The sequence below is a fragment of the Argentina anserina genome, chromosome 2, assembly GCF_933775445.1.
Source record: "Argentina anserina chromosome 2, drPotAnse1.1, whole genome shotgun sequence".
Taxonomy (NCBI): domain Eukaryota; kingdom Viridiplantae; phylum Streptophyta; class Magnoliopsida; order Rosales; family Rosaceae; genus Argentina; species Argentina anserina.
Genome location: NC_065873.1, coordinates 1,855,540 through 1,873,801, shown reverse-complemented (window position 1 = coordinate 1,873,801; position 18,262 = coordinate 1,855,540). Strand labels below are relative to the sequence as shown.

Here is an 18,262-nt window from a genome sequence, read left to right as displayed (position 1 = left end):
CGCTTAATAGTATGGAAATGTTAGGGCAGAAAGGGCCTTGTGCCATTATAGGCACATTGTATGTGTTATCTACTTTAGATAGGCGACATGCATTTTGCTTGGTCAAATAGTCACAACCCTTCTTATTGCAGAATGAAACTAAGTGTAGTTGGGTATATATCCGACCATAACATAGTATGAAAACTAAGTTACTGGACATTAGGATATATATGTACTTGTGCAGTTGTGCCGCATATCTATTGATATATTCATTATGTCACTGTCATAATAAAGTAAATAGAGTTGTCCTTAAAATAATATTTTTTGTTAATTGGTGTTTTGTTGAGTACTTGTTTATAGCGAAATCTAATATTGTTTCACGTTTTTGTAATTAGGGTTTAAGCCGCATGCCCTTTTGTATTCGACAGTTTTATAAATAAATATTTGAGAGTATCGGCACTAACCCTTGATAAAATGAAATATACGATAATTATTTATTTATTTATTTAAAATGTAATGACATAAGTAGCCTTTTTTCAAAGGGCCTTTTCCAAAATTACACATATGATAGATCAGAGAAAAACGATACAGCTACCCTTCCCAAATCGTGTTTTGACTACGCCTCAACTAAATGTTTGCACCTTGTTAGATGGGATAGTAATGGATGAATCTATCAAACATGTTATACGCTTCCCTGCGCTTGTATTCTTGAGGGGAGTGACCTGCTCCCTACAAATATGTATGGAAAAACAAAGGTTATATCAGAGCAAAAACTTGAAAACAACACAAGTCATATGTAATTGCCATAACTTGGGTACCAAGCTATAGGTAACTACCTTTAAAGTTGCATATGTCAAGCGGTATCCATTTTCTGAAAACTTGATAGTGTACCTGCATAAACACAAAGAGCATCAATTACGTAAGTTGCTAACTACTGAAATACCAAGGAACACAAACAGAAGAGGCAGCAAATAATAACTCACCCAGCAATTTGACCATCTACTAGCCATGGTCTCCAATCATTAACAACAGTCAAACCTAACTTCTTTATCCATGCTTCTGTGCCGGTGTTCGGAATTATAAGGTCATGATCACCACTGCAAGAGAGGAAGTGATCTACTGGTTTAGCAAGATAGTGCGCGAACTGTATCTATAAAGAACAATGTAGCTAAAAAAGGTACTAGTGATTACTTGAATATCAGAACTTGTAATCCTTTGGTACTGAGATTTTGATGATATTCGAGGACACTTGTCACATCGTATGTGTAATCCAAGCTCTCGTTGCATCTCTTCCAATCAAATACTGTTCCCTAATAATGTTTACAAAAGCTTATCAGCAAGAAAGTAACTAAGGCGTGTCAAGTATATCAGACTATCTCAGGTTTAGATTTCATACATTTCTGATATTAAGTGCCGCTCGAACTTCATCACTGTTCGCCCAGACATAAGATAGAGAGTAACTGAAGGTCTGCAATCAGGGATGTTTCCGGTATAATTAAAGATAAGAACAAATTATAGGTCAAAATTTAGTAGACATTGTAGATAGAGGGGATGACTTACATGACAGAACTCAGGATTTTTTAACGGTGACCGGAGGTAGTCCTCAGGGTATTCATTTTCCTGCATAGATCTACGAGCAGGTTCATCTTCCGGTGTTGGCGAAGCCCATGTGCACTTTGGCTCCAGAATATTGTTTTCGTTTATGTCTTTAATTTGCTGCAAGTTCATGGAATTATGCATCTTTGTGCTGAATATCCAAGCAACTTATAGATGATTTTGGTGTGTGTGATGAAAGAAAAATTAAATGTCTCACCCTTGCAATCAATTGAATGTCCTCATAACATTCTGGTTCATCTGTCGTTGCTCCATAGAAATCTGCGTTACAGCTTTCTAAGGCTGACTGCAGAATATATAAATGCGTCATGTTATTACTGGAAAATTAATTGGAGAGTGATCCACAATACATATTTACTCAAAACACATAAAAAAGTTATAATGGCCTAAAGGTGTAACAAATTGAAGTCACAGAACGTAGACATAGAAAATGAATCACATCGAGAAACAGAGTGCTCTGTTTAACATTGACAAACTCAAGCATTTTCCTAAGGTGATCAAACATCAAGTAGAAAATGGAATGAGGTACTCACATTGTAAAGTTCATCTGATATAAGTCCCATCCGGTGAGAGAATGTATACTTCGAATTCTCATTGATCGTTGAATCTGTTTTTGGACACCCTAAAAGATAGCCCTGGAAGCATTTCAAAGGACAGTTCTCTTTCAGCATAACCAAAATGTTCAAAAGAAAAATATGGACAATGGATGGAGTGAAAGATGGTAATTACTTTACCTTGAGATTGAGCCGCGGTAATACTCCGTCATCGTTACCTGAAACATTTAATCACTTTAAATTTAAGATCTTAATCAATGGTTTGATTACTTGATCAAAATGTTGATTGTTTAGTAAGTTAGTACCATCTATTATATGCTTAATAGCAATGGTTGCCGACACTCCTGCATACGAATCAGCCCCAACAAATAATTGAAGCTTGGCATATTGCGGGTGCTCATTCAACCACTGCATTGCAACCAAAAGATACCACATGATGTTTGATGAATGACATTGTCTTCAGGACTTAAACTGTATAATTCGTGTAAACAAAGCATTACCGTTCTCAAGAACTGGTAAACTTGCGCTGCTGTTTTCGTATCGGATGTAGCATATTCTGTTGCATCAGTTGCATAGGAGAAACCAGTGCCAACAGGTGCATCCACAAACAATATACTTGCAGTCTGGAAAAGTGCCGCAGCATGTTAATTTTTGTATCAAGAATTCAAGGCTAAGATCAATAGTTCAATACACAGAAGTTGAAGGAATGTACGTAGGAAAATACTGACCCTTGTCCAGGAGTATGGATAATGATAAGTTTTTGGTATGCCTCCTTCATAATCTGTAAGATTAAAATCCAAAGGACCTGTGCAGAACATAAACCAGAGTCCATTTTTAATGTATTTTTTTTCGCAAGCAAGTACAGTAACCCCATATGTTAATTTTGTTTACTAGAGTGAAAAAGACATTACCATTTTCATATATGAGCCCATTGAAAGCAGAACAACCAGGACCTCCACTGTACCAAAGCAACACAGGGTCTATTTTGGGGTCTCCTTCCGACTCAATGAAATAGTAAAACATCTCTGATCCATTAACAGTCGTATACCTTACAAAGGTAAATGTAATTGTAAGATGAGAGGACAAGTAACTAGCCAAATGCGAGCAATCTAAGAAACTATATCTCATGAATCCAAAGAAACCAGTATTGACTGTATTGCAAATTTTCACATACCCAGTGTAGAGATTGAAAGGAAGTTCACCGTCGAATCCCGGAAGAGTCTTGACCAGAGTTTCACAGTGAATTGCATTTGCCGAGAATATCAGTAGAAGAAGCAAATGCATGCAAACCCAGTTCATGGTTTTGTTGTTAGAACTAAATGCCACTGGGTAGATAACGAAGCTCGTTGCTTAGTTTCTGGTTGTTATATATCTAAATATTTAGCACTATGATTTTGATGGAAGAAGCCGAACTGTTTTTAGTGACTGAAATTTGGTGATGGTGATAGACTGGAACTCTTGTTGTAACTGGAAATAGGCTTTGAAATTCGGTTGGCAATTGATCTAGGGAGAGACCACTCTCTTTTCGTTCAAAAACAAAAAAGGAAGAGACAAAATCAAGCAACACTATTCAGATTATTTTTTCTTGGACTGTTGTATCTTGTCGGTATTTTTCATCTCACAATTTCTTAAGTCTTATTACTGCACCTAGTTCTTTGGCATTCCTCAAAAAGTTTCCTATACAACGAACCCTCGAGAAATTTTCGATACAACAAACATTTTTTTGCCAAGGACCATCGCGCGCCTAAGTGCCTTGATTACGTAGATAAGAACCATAGATCGGACAAGAAGATTATGAAAATAGGGTAATGAGATATGAGATGCAAGCACCACATATGAAACTTTTCCCTGAAGGACACGAGATGGAAGACGATTAATGAGATGGGCAGAAGTGAGGACAGCATCACCCCAAAGGTACTTAGGCATATGGGCACTAAAAAGAATACACCGAGCCATATCAAGTAAATGACGATTTTTCTTTTCAGAAACTTCATTCTGCTCAGGTGTGTAAGGACACGTTGTTTGATGAACAATTCCGTGTGTGTTAAAGAACTCCTGAAAGACATGATTCACATATTCCCCCCCTATTGTCAGAACGAAAAACTCTAATTGTGGCATTATACTATGTTTGAACAGTGGTATAGAAGGCTTAAAAAGCCGGAAAAACTTCATCTTTAGTTTTGAGGAGAACAATCCACGAAAGACGGGTGGTGCAATAATTAATAAATGACACATAATACCGCATCCCTGACACAGTAGACTCTTTGGAGAGCCCCCAAACATCAGAATGAATTAATTCAAAAGGAAGAATACATTTATTAGAATGACTAGGAGAATAAGTAGAACGGTGACTGTTACCCAAAACACATGTCTCACAACGTAAAGAAGACGCATCAACACTAATAAACAAAGTAGGCATGGATTGTTTCATAACACTAAAAGATGGATGCCCTAAGCGACGATGTCATAACCAAACTTCACTTAACTCGTCAGAAGTGGAGATTAAAGCGGTTCGAGACTGTGCCCCTGGTTTTTCCCTCGCATATGTCTGATCCAGATGAAACAACCTGCCCCTCAGATACCCCCGACCAATTAACTCCCCGGTGAGAAGATCATGAAAGATCGCATACATATGAAAAAATGTCACAGAACACTTAGCGTCGGTGTTCAATTGAGGAACAGATATCAAATGATGAGATAAAGCATGGGCATATAACACATTATGAAGCTCTATTGTGGGAGTAAGACGAACCGATCCTTTCCCGATGACGGGAAAGGCTTCACCATTAGCATTAGTAACATATGGTACTGGTGGAGGAGATAATATGGAAAAATAAGATTTGTCATAAGTCATATGATCAGACGCACTAGAATCAATAATCCATGTATCAAAACCAACAAAGTTAGAAATATTTAAAACCATATCAATTTTACCACGACCAGCGATGGATGCAGTAGGCACTACTCCTCCTGTTGTATGATGATCATGTCCAACCACACCATAGATATCTGGTTCTTGGATGTGAATAGCTGCTTTCGTCTTAGGACGATAATTGGATTTCTTAGGCCTAAGGTGTGGATAGAGCTACCAACAGGTCGCACGAGCATGGTTAGTATCATGACAATAAGAGCAAGGAAGGCGGGGCTGATTCCCGAAGCCCGGTGGTGGTCTTTGCCGATGAAGTGGAGCTGAAGTTGCCTGTTGAAGGGGTGGTGCTGGAGATCTAGCACGAACAATAAGGCTGGAAACTTCAACTTGTGTCTGATGAAGACTCTCCTGTTGAGACTCATCCTTTCGGATATATGTGAAAGTTGCAATCAGGCTAGGGGGTTCGGTCTTTCTGAGTAATTCTCCTTTAGCATTGTTATGTTTTGCATCAAGACCTTTCAGGAAATGATGAACGCGCTCAAGCTCCTTTTCTTGTTGGTACCAGACAATATCCTCTGGATTCTTGATCATGCAAGGATGTTTCACATCAATCTCAGCCCAAATATTTTTTAGTTTGGTGAAATATTGCGCCACCGGTTGCCCATCCTGTTGCATCGCCAAAGCTGTGCACATTAACTCATGAACCTGTATAAAATCAGAGTCATTAGTATATAAGCCTTCTAGTGTCCTCCATATCGCCTGCGCAGTGTCACATGACTCCACCAGATCAACTATTTCTTCATTCATAGCTTTCCACAAGACAGACATGACAAGACCATCATCGTCGTCCCACTTAGTGTAAGCAACAATATCATCTGCACTAGGAGCTTTAGTTGCTCCGGTTACATACCCCATTTTGTGCATTCCTCGAAGATGAGCTGCCATAATTCTCTTTCATTTACGGAAATTGGTCCCATTGAGTTTAGTTCCTCCAAATAAACCACTGTCAGAACTCTTAACAGATACTTCAAATTTCGGAACATTATTGTTCCGAAAACTCTCAACTTCGTCTTTGAAAACCATTTGAAAAAAGCAAATCAAAGATCAGAGATTATACAGCGGAAACACTTAAAAAAATGAACCTATCAAAGTTGGGCCGGGTCGGATCTTTTCCAGATCGGGTTAGATTTGGTCTGGGTCGGATCTGTCGGGTTGGGTCAGATTTGTCGGGTCGGGTTGAATCTTGCCGGGTTGGGCCGGGTCGAATATGTCAGGACCAGTCGGGTCGAATTGGTTTCGGACCGGGTATTTAGGGCGGAAATACCTTCGCCCACACGCTCTCCTTCCTCTGCCTCTTTTTCTCCCAAAGCTTCCGATTGAAGTGGAGCCGGACGTCGGTGGAGAGCTCGGGCAGCGCGGTGGAGAGCTCGGGCAGCGCGGTGGAACCGAAGTGGCTTGGCCTCGGTGCGGTGCGGAGGCAGAGAGTGGCGAGGAGACGTCGGATGATTCCGACGAGGATGCGAGGAAAGCGCCGAGCTACTGCCGGGTGGTTTATGGCCTCGGTGCGGTGGAGCTCCTCGGTGCGGAGGCAGAGAGTGGCGAGGAGACGTCGGATGATTCCGATGCGGATGCGAGGAAGGCGCCGAGCTACTGCCGGCTGATTCTGTGGGAGGTACGAACCCAAACCCAGAAAAACAGAAAAAATTAGCTCTGATGCCAAGTTAGAATTAAAATGCTATATTGATTGTTTGATATTGAGTAAATTGATACAAGGCTAAGCTATCTATTTATAGGAAAGATTGGAGAATATTGCACTGCTGTTAGCACTAATCCTAATGATTAAACCTTGATGTTAATACCACCATGAGTAACATGCTCATGCTTTACCAGCTCTTCCAACACAGTTGTTCCAGCTCTTAGCTCACGATAACACGGACTAGTCCCTTAATTAGTGTATATAATTCGTTTAATTAGTTGATATATATAATGAAAGAAGAAGACAAGATTCATGTACCGTACTTTTCTAGCGATGTACATAATATAATAGTCAACAAATGTATCCAGATTATTGTTTATGAGCGACATAGAACATTCCAAATCTAGGGAACGATCCCGGATGCCAGAACAATTGTTTCCTTTATTTTATCATCTTCGATCGATCGAAATGCTACACTCATATGGGTCGTATGAGTCATGTCTACCAATATTATTTGCTATTTAAGTAGCTCTTATCTTAGAATGGCTGATACGGACTTGGATATGTATATATATTACATATATTACAAGTATTTAAGCTCGATTGAGAACCAGAAGGTATGTACTACGTACTCACTAGTCGTGTAGCTCGTGCATGCATGCTAAACCTTATTTGTATCCCCCATCTGTATTTGCATATGTATATGCGGCGCGGCCACCCTGCCCAGATGATTGATTGAGCACGTTTGGAATGTTGCACTAGCCAAATAGTGAAGGCTACGGACTGGATGCCTGGATTGATATCAGCTAAGAAACCCAGATAAGTTCTTGTCCGAGAAGTTTAGGCGCAACTAGATATCCTCCTTAACTGTAAGACCTAACTTGTTTCGTTCTTTTCTTTCTGCCCCTTCATTGTCTTCAAGGGCTGGAATTAGACAATTCAAGGGAGGAAACATATGACTTATTGTCGGTCCACTCTAATGATTAAACTTTAAAGTGTGAAACAAGGAGTTCGTTTTTCTCACAGAGATATATCTCTCCTTATTAAATTAATATCGAACGAAACAATAGAAATTTACCAAAATATCGCGAGATTTGTGGAAGTTTGACCGTTGTCCATGCAGATGAGTTGCCACGTGGCGCGTGTCTATAACCTTTTTCCACCAAAATAATAGTTGCAAGTGCGGGGTTCTGCTCCATGATAGCTTAATGCCTTACCAACCCAGCTGAGCACATGTATTGTATTATAACGGATCTTTACAATATATTAGGTTTCTACAAAACTACAAAATTTGTAATTTTACTTAATTTCTTTATTTTATTTTTAACTTTTAATTATTCACATACAATTAAATTTTTAACAAATTTTTAAAATACACATTATATGTACATGTTGAATACACAAAAGTACTACTCATTTCCTTTATTCTTTCTTTAGCTCTTCGGTCATTTCATATACTTCTTATATTGTAATGTATGTTTTAATAATTAGATATATTTCCTTTAACATATATTAAGTAGATTTTTAATAATTTTCGACAATTATTCAACTTAAGTTACTATAACTCACTATAAACTAATAGTTATATAATAATTTGTATGACATATAGTAGATAATTAATCAAATACACATCTCTAAAAGTTTCATTCAATTTACTTAATTATTTTTAAAAATATTCGGACCCTCAATATTTTTGTTCTCGCCGAAATTTTATTCCTTGTGTGAAACACAGTGGCACATTGCAAAATTGTTTTAAGGTCGAAGCAATTGTACACATGTACGTCATCTTGAACCTTTAATTGATAATTTGACATCATTAATTGAGATAGACCACAATAATATGTTACAATTACATCCGTCTTTTTCTTTAAGAAGACACTAAAACAAATCTATAAATTGTGGCAATAATGTTTCACTTTGCATGCAACGTATTAATTTGTTTGAGATGAATTTGTACGTGCAGGTAACTAACTACATGATCCTCAATTCCTGATTTCCTACCCTTTCAATTCATGCATGCATGCTCCAACCGTTCCGTTAAGGATGTCGGATAATCCAAACAGATGAATGTGCAGGCGGTAGGTCTATCGACGTCATTCAACTACAAATTGTGTGTTCAATCTAACTCATTGGGGATGGGGGTTACGTTTATAAATGCATGTATCCAACCTCCAAATGAAGAAGATAAGACCTTGATATGATTTTATGCTCATTTTATATTCTCAGGACTGGTTGCTAATACAGTACTACTACTACTTACTAGTCTTGCAACACATTTATCCGTCAGACTTTGGCCATGTTAGTTTGGCATGGTTGGATAATGGAATAGACTCGATTTGCCAGTACCCCGTCCCCAGGGTCCCCAACTAGATTTTGATTATGCTTCTTTCAGCATCAAAGCAGTTTCAATTAATGTCGACACAATTTGGTTATGTACGTAATAGGCCACTCTACATCATTATCTTATCCGATCCACTCGACTTCTGAGTTCCACACTTTGTTCTCAGAAAATAGTTCACTGACAAGGACATGCATTGTTGAGAGCACTGGATGGAAATTGTGAGTTCTTGGGCTTTTGATTGGTAGCATGTTTTCATTTACATTTTCTTAGTTATATGAAATTGAAGAACTAAGTACATTTTGGAAAGGGAAAATTTTGCAGTACTAGGGTGTGGAGCAATGCCAGGTTAAACTCTTCACTATATATATGCTTCTACGTTAGAATTTTATACTTTTAGAATGGGAGAAACCAAGTTTGAATCGCTTCAAGTTAAATATATAAGGTTGTAGAACTGTTCTTGTATGGTTGATCAGTGCCGCCGTGCTGGATTAAATTCAAATATTACGAGATTAGAAATGAATTGTCAATTTGATGATTTATTCATCTCATAATAGAGGTTATCTTGCCATATAGAGAGAATACGTACATATAATTATTATATTTACTACAAGTCTACAAGACTACGTACTATCAGATGCATAATAGGTAAGTAATGATTTACATTCTTAATACGTTCAATGACTTATGTTAGCTGATAATTAGAAGTAGTTGTGGTCTTTGTTGACATAAGTTTACAAATGATCGATGTTAGTCAAAATTGAATCACTGTACTACGTACAAGCTAAATTACGTTGACTCAACATGACTTGTGATGTGCAATTGGAGGCAAATCACAGAACACATATTGAATGGAGATTCAGCGCCAGCCGGTCGGGCACCTAAATGCTAATTAATGAGTAATGACCAATTCTATTGATTAAACTAATTTGGCTTATGAAACTGCCTAAACTGAAATACCAGCATTGCTCTTGATTGATTAAAACTCCACAACTACAGATGCCACTGAGGTTTGAATTCACTCACTTCCAAACTACAGAAGTTCAGTTGCCCTTGATTGATCATATGGCTTATTCTTTGGATAAATCTAACCAATATAACATATTTCTCTCTGCCTCCGATCTTCTATGCATTTGTGATGTAAGTGATCCAACACCTATTAAATTTTACCCTTTAGTTACGTATAAATGGCGCCAAAATGCGAGACGAACAGTACTCAACTACCACTGCTGTCCATAACCATAGGTCATTTTCCTTCCCAAGACACTAAATTACAGTGTCACATAGACCCACGAATCTAAATTTCCATTTCTTGTGTTGTTTTTAGTTGTGTTAGAGATTTTGAGGTCGATCTCATCGATTGGTTTCAACTTGACTACTTGAGCCTTAAGATTGACTACTTCGTAGTTCATACCGGCCTTAAGCTCTTGATTAAGAGAAGAGAAAAGTAGCATGGCGTAAGTCGTAACCATTGTAAGCTTCCTTCCATCTACTATCGATTGGACAAATAGATACATTAACAACGACAGAATTGGCATATTTGTCACACCAATGCCTTCTAGTACCATTCTACAAGATCAATAAAGTGGCCGGAAAAACTCGAACTTTGCCTATCTTTATCACAAATTAGCTTATGAAACTATTATTTGGAACTACAAATTGACATCACGAACAAAATTTTAGAGAGGATAATAATGGATCCACCTATCGAACATGTCAAAAACTTCCTTTCGTTTGTATTCGTGCGGTGAGTGACCAGCTCCCTGTATAGGATTAACCAAATCAATATAACTAAGAAATCTTGAAGTAACAAAGAAATCACAAGAAGCTGAATATAACTGTGTTCTTGCCTTAATAGTTGCATAGGTCAAGCGATATCCATCGTTTGTATACCTCCTTGTGTACCTAGAACAATATATATGGCAGCATCAGTATGTAGAACGCAATCCTTGAGCCGGATAAGACTTCTCAATATGATAAAATGTAACATATGAACTTGATGATGTGATTACAACTCACCCTGCGACTTGACCATCGATGAACCACGGACGCCAATCGGTGTCTAGTGTGAGGTCTAGTGTGGTTATCCAGTATTCAATACCATTATGTGGAATAACCATGTCATGATCACCACTACGAGAACATAAAAATTGTATCAAGAAATTTAACAGTTTGATCTGTACCTAACATTCAAATTCTTAACTAAAGGTGATTTCTTACCTAAAAACCAGTAATTGCAGGCCTGTATCGGTGAGATTCTTGTGATAAGCGACGGCATCATTGGTGTCTACAGTGTACGAGAGACTAACATTGCACCTAAAAAATATTTTTACAGTTCCCTGTTTGAAAATATAGAAATAACTACATTAATAACAATGTCTTAATCAAAGACTTCAAATATCAGTTAATATTTGTTGTGTTTCAGGAATCTTGACGGTATATTAAGGTTCTGAGATTAGAAAGCAATTACCGGTCGAACATGAAGAGCCTCTTGGACGCCTTCATAATTTCCCCATACATACGGGAAATTCTGCCAATTAATAAATTAGAAGAAATAATATATTATTAAGGCATAAATGCCAATTTGCACCCCAAATTTAGCTGAAATTGTCAATTTGCACCCCGAACTTGCATTTGAGTCAATTTACCTCATAAACTTGATAAAAATTGCCAATTTACACTCCGAACTTGTATTTGAGTCAATTTACCTCCTAAACTTAGTAAAAATTGCCGATTTGCACCCTATCCGTTAAATTTAACTGTTTCTATCCAATTTTGTGTCACATGTCATGCATTTAAGGGGTAGTATTGTCATTATATATTTATTCATATTGAATAATGAAATAAATTAATAAAATTACTTAAGAGGAACACTTGCTACAATGTTTGTTTTTTCGAAACATGTTATTGATTTATATATTTATTATTTTATGTGATATGGTATGTTAAAATATATTAGAAAAAATATAAATAAATAAATACATTGAAAATTAAAAATAAATGTGTGTTCCGAGAGAATTACTATTCTACTATTGTGTGTGTCTTAGCCTTATTAGGTTTTCTGTTAGAGATAGATTCGCATCTCTGTAATAGATTATGACTCCGAATCCTACGGGATTTTGGTTATGTAATGCCTAAATATTGGCCTCGTTATCAATTAATAAACGGTTACGTTCTGTTCTATTACATCGTTATTATTCTCGTTTTGTTCATCCTCCAACAATGTGTACATATAAAATTATATTTATACACAACACACTATATTTGAATGGGTGGGTATATTGAATATATAATTCAAAGTAGGATTAAGTAGGTAGAAAAAAAGATGTAAATAAATAATTTGATTAACAAAATAATCCTCATTTTAAATAATATTTTTATTTGTTTTTAAGAAAAATATATAATGACAATACTACCCCTTAAATGCATGACATGTGACGCAAAATTGGATAGAAACAGTTAAATTTAACGGATGGGGTGCAAATCGGCAATTTTTACCAAGTTCAGGAGGTCAATTGACTCAAATACAAGTTTGGGGTGTAAATCGGCAATTTTTACCAAGTTTAGGAGGTAAATTGACTCAAATGCAAGTTCGGGGTGCAAATTGACAATTTGAGCCAAGTTTGGGGTGCAAATCGGCATTTATGCCTATTATTAATGCTGTATTCTTCTTTATTGTCCAGACAAATAAAACCTGCCTGAGAGAAACTTACATGGCACTAAAAGTTATTTTTGTTTGTAATTACTGATGATGGAAGGCTTAATGAACTCTTGATGGGGTTTTCTCTGAGAAATCTTCTGGAAGATATTTCTTCATCTTCTTTCGGGGACAAGAAAGTGCAATCGGGATCCAAAGTACTGGTTATACTTATTTCAGCAATGCACTGCACGTTGTGAAAAATGAGTGAACAAATTCAATGTATTCACAACTGTAATGTATTAAGAGACGAGGATGGCAATGATGAGGAGGACGAGGATTTTACAAACCTGGGATATGGCACTGAGACTCTCTGTGCATGCTGCGGTGGTTGTATCCACATAATCCCCATTGCAACTATTTTTGGCTGACTGGAATACAAGTGGTAATTGTGTAAATATATAATGAACAGTTGTTCCCACCTTGCCTAGGAAACTTTTGGAAGAAAGGAAAGGTAATTAGTCATTTGATCATTTCCTACCTCATACATTGAATCTGAAATAAGAGCCATCCTATGGGCAAAAATTATTTTGGCATTTGATTCAATATCAGTATTTGTATGCGGGCAGCTAAGTACCATTCCCTGGGATCATCAAAGAGGTATTATCAAATTTCTGCAAATATCCAACAATCTGATACGTGCTAATATCTGATTGTCGATATAAACCATCAACTAAGTGGATGGAAATCGACTGCGATCATTCACATACTTTGAGGTTTATTACTGGCTCCACTCCAGCTTCATTGCCTGCAAATCAATAAATAATAAGAAATCTAGTCCGCAGTTGCTACTTAGATGCGCTATCATTTGAAAAAGAAGATTATTAAAGGAGGAGATCATGATTACTGTTGATTATATCTTGAGCAAGGATGGGAAGATTCATTCCAGCATATGAATCACTACCAATGTAGATTGGATTTGTGCTAAAATTCTGGTGTTCATCTATCCACTACATCACAGTTCAACCAAATGAAAGTCAATGTGAAAATACTGCTAATATAAAATCATAATATCAAAGTTAGATATGTAGTGACATACACTTCTCAAAAATTCATTGTACTGGCTCGCTGCTCCTGTATCTGTTGCGGTCCAAGCATCAGTGGTATTTGCGTAAGAGAAACCAGCACCAACAGGTGCACCAAAAATATTATACTGGCCGTCTGCATATTTAAAGTACAAAATATGTTAACTCAAAATTGAGGTGGCATTATCTAGAGCTTAACTAAATTGGTAAAACTTGTTTAAATTGATGATAAGTGCAAAAACTGCTGATATCAAATTGTTGCATACCTTTGTCCATGTGTCTGGTTCATACATTAATGTTGGTAATCCCCCGGTGTAATCTGAAATATTGAACTTCAACGGGCCTAGTAACAAAAGCATAACGTGCGAAGAATTATAGGCGAAAACTGGACATAAGCACAATGATATAACAAGGCACATCAGTAGAAAATAAAGAATACCTACCAATTTGGTAGAAGAATCCGTTTAAACCTGAACAACCAGGACCCCCATTGAGGTAAAGTAAAATAGGATCAGCTGCAGGGTTCCCTTCTGACTCGACAAAGTAGTAGAAGAACTCAATATCATCGACACTAATGTACCTGAATACAACATTGGTTTTCATATACATGTCTCAGCAATGAGAAAAGTGACTAAATAATGTTACTCGTCTTACTTCTAAACAGTAATGCAGCAATACGCTTACCCGGTTTCGAAGTTGAAGGGCAAATCACCAGAGTACCCAGGCAGAGACTTTACAGGCCAATGAACCGAGAGTACAGAGCCGGAGAGAAGCAGTAGAAGCAGGAAATGCAAGCATGCTGAGCTTGCTTTGGAACCCATTTGCTTAGAAATTGTGTTAATGGGAGTCTGTGGAAGCAAAGCTTCAAATATATTTTAGGGGGATTGCAACTGTGAAGAGTTGAAAAGGTAGTTATCAACTGAAATCTGGTCCCGGAAGTGCACGAGGGACTTGGTGCAGGTGTAGAAAGTTAGCTCCTGAAATTAATGTATAACTTTTTCCAGTGATGATGAATGTTAGATGAAACTGGATAATGTGGAAAAGACAGAATTAGAAGAGATTAGCCGCCTATCCGGAAAATTCCATATAAAATTAAGCTATGAAAAACGTGATTGATATTCTTACTGGGACTGAAATCTAATATTTTCCCAGGAACTGTGTTGCAAAGTTTCCCATGATTATTGGTTTAACAAAATTGAATATATACAAGTAAAGATAATTGGACCTACAGTTGGGTACAGCAACCCTTCAACCAGGTAAGTTAGAGTTGGGATTGGGCCTCGTTTTGGGCCTGTTGTACTATGTAACAGCCCATCAGACCTGGAAAAGCTTGAGATTATCTGCCTAGTTCAAATACTACATTACAGATATTGCATAACATGCTATATGAATTATGATATGATTCTTGGCCACAAAAGAGAACATAAAAGTTTGAAAAATATGCTGAAAAACGAGTCTCAAAACAAAGGTATGTTGAGGGTCATTGCTGGTATGAGACATTTTGAATCATATTCCCAAGTCAATTATCTCTGCATTTTCTGAGGCCCACTTGAACTGAATTATTCCGTTTAGTAGTTCTGAGTAAATGGCATCAGCAACAGCACCAGGCGCAATGCTGGCAATGGTCATTCTCTCAAGCACAGGGGAACTTGAAAGCAAAAGTCCGATGAAATCTAGTTCAACTTTGATGCCAGAGAGGCGGCTAATCTCCACAAGTCTCAGTTCGGTGAATAGGAAAGTTTGGTTATCATCTAACCAAGAGTTTACTTCTACACGAACATGGACATCTTGGCGAGCCTACACAAGTTTTGTACATCAGAATCTTGAATGATTGACAAAAATGTATTAAGATTAGAGGAGATAGTCATGTAAAAGTTAAACTTTATGAATAATATCAGATTGCATCAATGAAAACTATCATAAAAATAACACTCACTGAAATACGTAGGTTTGTAAAACAGGCGAGCTTCTCAGGACACATAGAGCAGTTATAATCTCATCCTGATCACTGAAGTTCATGCGTAAAACAAGAGTGTGGAGATACTACAAACATGGTTTAGGCAGCAATGGCAGAGAGGTACCTACAACCAAATAACAAAATGTATACGCTTATTATTATATGGCCATGGGGAATACCTTCAGCTTAATGAGAAAACCAGACAATGACACGATTCAGTACCTTTAAGAAGTATTTACGAATCTGAAGAACTTTAATGTGAGACAATTGAAGAAAAAAACTTGACTAAATTGCTGGAACTGCTGAAAGCCTGTCTTTGATCAATATCCTCTTTCAAAGCAATGTAAACAACCTTAAGGTCTAAGGTATTCTGAAGACATAAATTCTCAAAAGCACAACCTAAGTCAAAGATCTGGAGGTTTGGTGCATCAACCTTTAGATGGGTGAAACCAGTACACCTTCCCAAGCGCAATACCTTAAGTAGAGAACAACAAACAATTAGATGTTCAACCTCATCTTGGCTCAATGTAACACGTACAAGTTTAAGCTTTTCCAATATCGGAAATCCCTTGAATGCGGAGGAAAGTTTTATTAAACAATCACGTAATTCCAAACTAATCATATCTCGACACAAAAACAGAGATGAAGGCAACTCATACTGATGCTGTCCAAAGATTCCAATGATGAACTCTCTGACAAACTTCTTGATAAATAAAGAATCCAGCGATCAATATCTACACTGCCTTGAAGACTTGGATGCAAAAGCTTGTCTTTGTGTATCGGACCAATGTGAAGCAAGAGTACGTGATCAACAATTCTCACAAATGTAGCATGGTTGACGTCATTGGAGATGCACTCTGCATCAAACACCAGGCACGGAAGCGTAGCCCATTTGTACCTCCACTTGCTCGATAAAACACTTGCCTGACTACCTCCCTGGTCGACAAAAAATAACAGAACTTTATCGGCAACTTCACTTGGTAAGTTACTAAGTCTGTCCGATTCAATTTCCATCTCCAATTTGCAATTGGAGGTTTCTCTTTCCATCTGAGAGATTCAAATAATACAACCAAAGTATTCATCAATCAGATACATATAGGCCCTGAGCTTCTGCTTTCAGTTCAAATCCTTCTTTGTATACAAAAGAAGCAAACTTTACATTCTTACTACTAAACCAAACACACAATCATAGCGCAGACTTACACTCTTACTACTAAAATAAACACACGTATCACATCCCAAGAACCCAGGTCCTTCACATACTTCATCAATCACCTCATGTTTCATAATATCATTTCAATTTTCATAAAAAGAAAAATGAAACTGAAACAGAGAGCATGCAACTAATTACCCAAAAACTAAAGAACAAGCCCCTTTAGTAAGAAATGTAGATAGTGCCCTTTTTCCATGATCAATCATCTGAGACATTCAAATTGGAACGAACCCAAAAACAGGTCTAATGTTTTTAGAAATTAGAAATGGAAAAGGCTTTACCTTGCTTCAATCAGAACCAGAACTCGAAAGCGACACCAGACAACAAAGTAGAGTTGATAACAAGATGTCGGCGGCGAGTTACTGCTCGACGGTGACCATTTGGTGTCCGTGTTTTAAGATGGGTGGTGGAGAATTCTGCTGTAGAGTAGCCGGAAATTCTGGCGGCGGCGGCGGCGTGTCGTGGCGGTTGTGGGGGTTCTGGGTTCAGTGAGAGTGTGAGACACTAGTCATAGGTAGTACTAATATTATTTAGTGGTATTTCATTATACACCTAATTTTTTTATCCTATTTTAAACTAAATTCACTCTTATTTTAAGCTAAACTATTAACTTTTATTTTAAGAAAAATTACATAAATTACCACAATTTAAATCTGCTAAATATATATAAGTCAACTTCTAAAAATAACGTCAACATTAAATAACTTAATTGTATATCTTTTTAATTGTAATTTCATTAAATTTGTCATAATTGCCAAAATAGTGGAGTTTTCATAATTAAAATGTTTTAATATATTTTATTTTTAATAATCTAAACTTTCTAATTTAGAAGTATTTAAATATTTTACCTAACTAAAAACTGATTTAAAATATTTACATATATATTATGATTATATTTTCTTGTCAACCTATTTCTTAGGTATATATATACACATATTCTACCATTGTGAGTTAACCATGACTATTCAATAGGTACATGGTCTTTAAACTCTTTTTCTTCGTATGATACCTGGATAATAGATTTTTTGTTACAGATTTCTTTGTTCTCTTTGTTAGATTACTTACTATACTATACCTATAATTGAGGGAATAACATCTTACATGTAGTTAGGTTAAATTCGATTCTCACTTACATATTCGCTATTTTGTAGGTAAAGTGTGAATTTCAGAGCTTATTTTCCTATACCCAACAAGAGAAGAAGAAAATTAAAGCACAAAAGACATACCTTACAAGTAGACATTTTTGGCATACGTAGACAAACACCACACGTGAGTTTAGAAGCTAAGTGAAAACATAATCACAAAAAGTATTCTGCCAAT

At 36.9% G+C, this 18,262-nt stretch overlaps 1 protein-coding gene, 1 long non-coding RNA gene and 1 pseudogene across 2 annotated transcripts; all 3 read right to left on the bottom strand.

The window, feature by feature from the left end:
- Window positions 1–453: 453 nt before the first annotated feature.
- On the bottom strand, window positions 454–3,573 carry LOC126784367 (serine carboxypeptidase-like 18). The gene is made up of 14 exons (XM_050509827.1): window positions 3,322–3,573; window positions 3,059–3,195; window positions 2,876–2,952; window positions 2,648–2,770; window positions 2,453–2,555; window positions 2,328–2,365; window positions 2,127–2,228; window positions 1,793–1,879; window positions 1,540–1,695; window positions 1,376–1,447; window positions 1,171–1,289; window positions 963–1,076; window positions 816–870; window positions 454–708 (listed from the first exon to the last, which is right to left on the bottom strand). The coding sequence occupies exons 1-14, from the start codon at window positions 3,444–3,446 to the stop codon at window positions 625–627; spliced, it is 1,392 nt and encodes a 463-aa protein (XP_050365784.1). The 5' UTR covers window positions 3,447–3,573; the 3' UTR covers window positions 454–624.
- Window positions 3,574–10,535: 6,962 nt separating this feature from the next.
- On the bottom strand, window positions 10,536–14,669 carry LOC126783771 (serine carboxypeptidase-like 17; annotated as a pseudogene).
- A 671-nt stretch (window positions 14,670–15,340) lies between these two features.
- Window positions 15,341–17,399, bottom strand: LOC126784451 (uncharacterized). The gene is made up of 3 exons (XR_007670931.1): window positions 17,224–17,399; window positions 15,709–15,853; window positions 15,341–15,569 (listed from the first exon to the last, which is right to left on the bottom strand). It is a non-coding gene; the product is annotated as an uncharacterized LOC126784451 (long non-coding RNA).
- Between the last annotated feature and the right edge of the window lie 863 nt (window positions 17,400–18,262).

Bases quoted from the DNA above. Each gene is read 5' to 3' on its own strand.
- LOC126784367 (XM_050509827.1), bottom strand. From the start codon at position 3,446: ATGAACTGGGTTTGCATGCATTTGCTTCTTCTACTGATATTCTCGGCA. The intron at 2,556-2,647 runs GTAATGCTTTGT...GTTGCAATGCAG, and splicing joins TTTACCAGTTCTTGAGAACG to TGGTTGAATGAGCACCCGCA. The intron at 1,290-1,375 runs GTATGAAATCTA...AAACATTATTAG, and splicing joins CGGCACTTAATATCAGAAAT to GGAACAGTATTTGATTGGAA.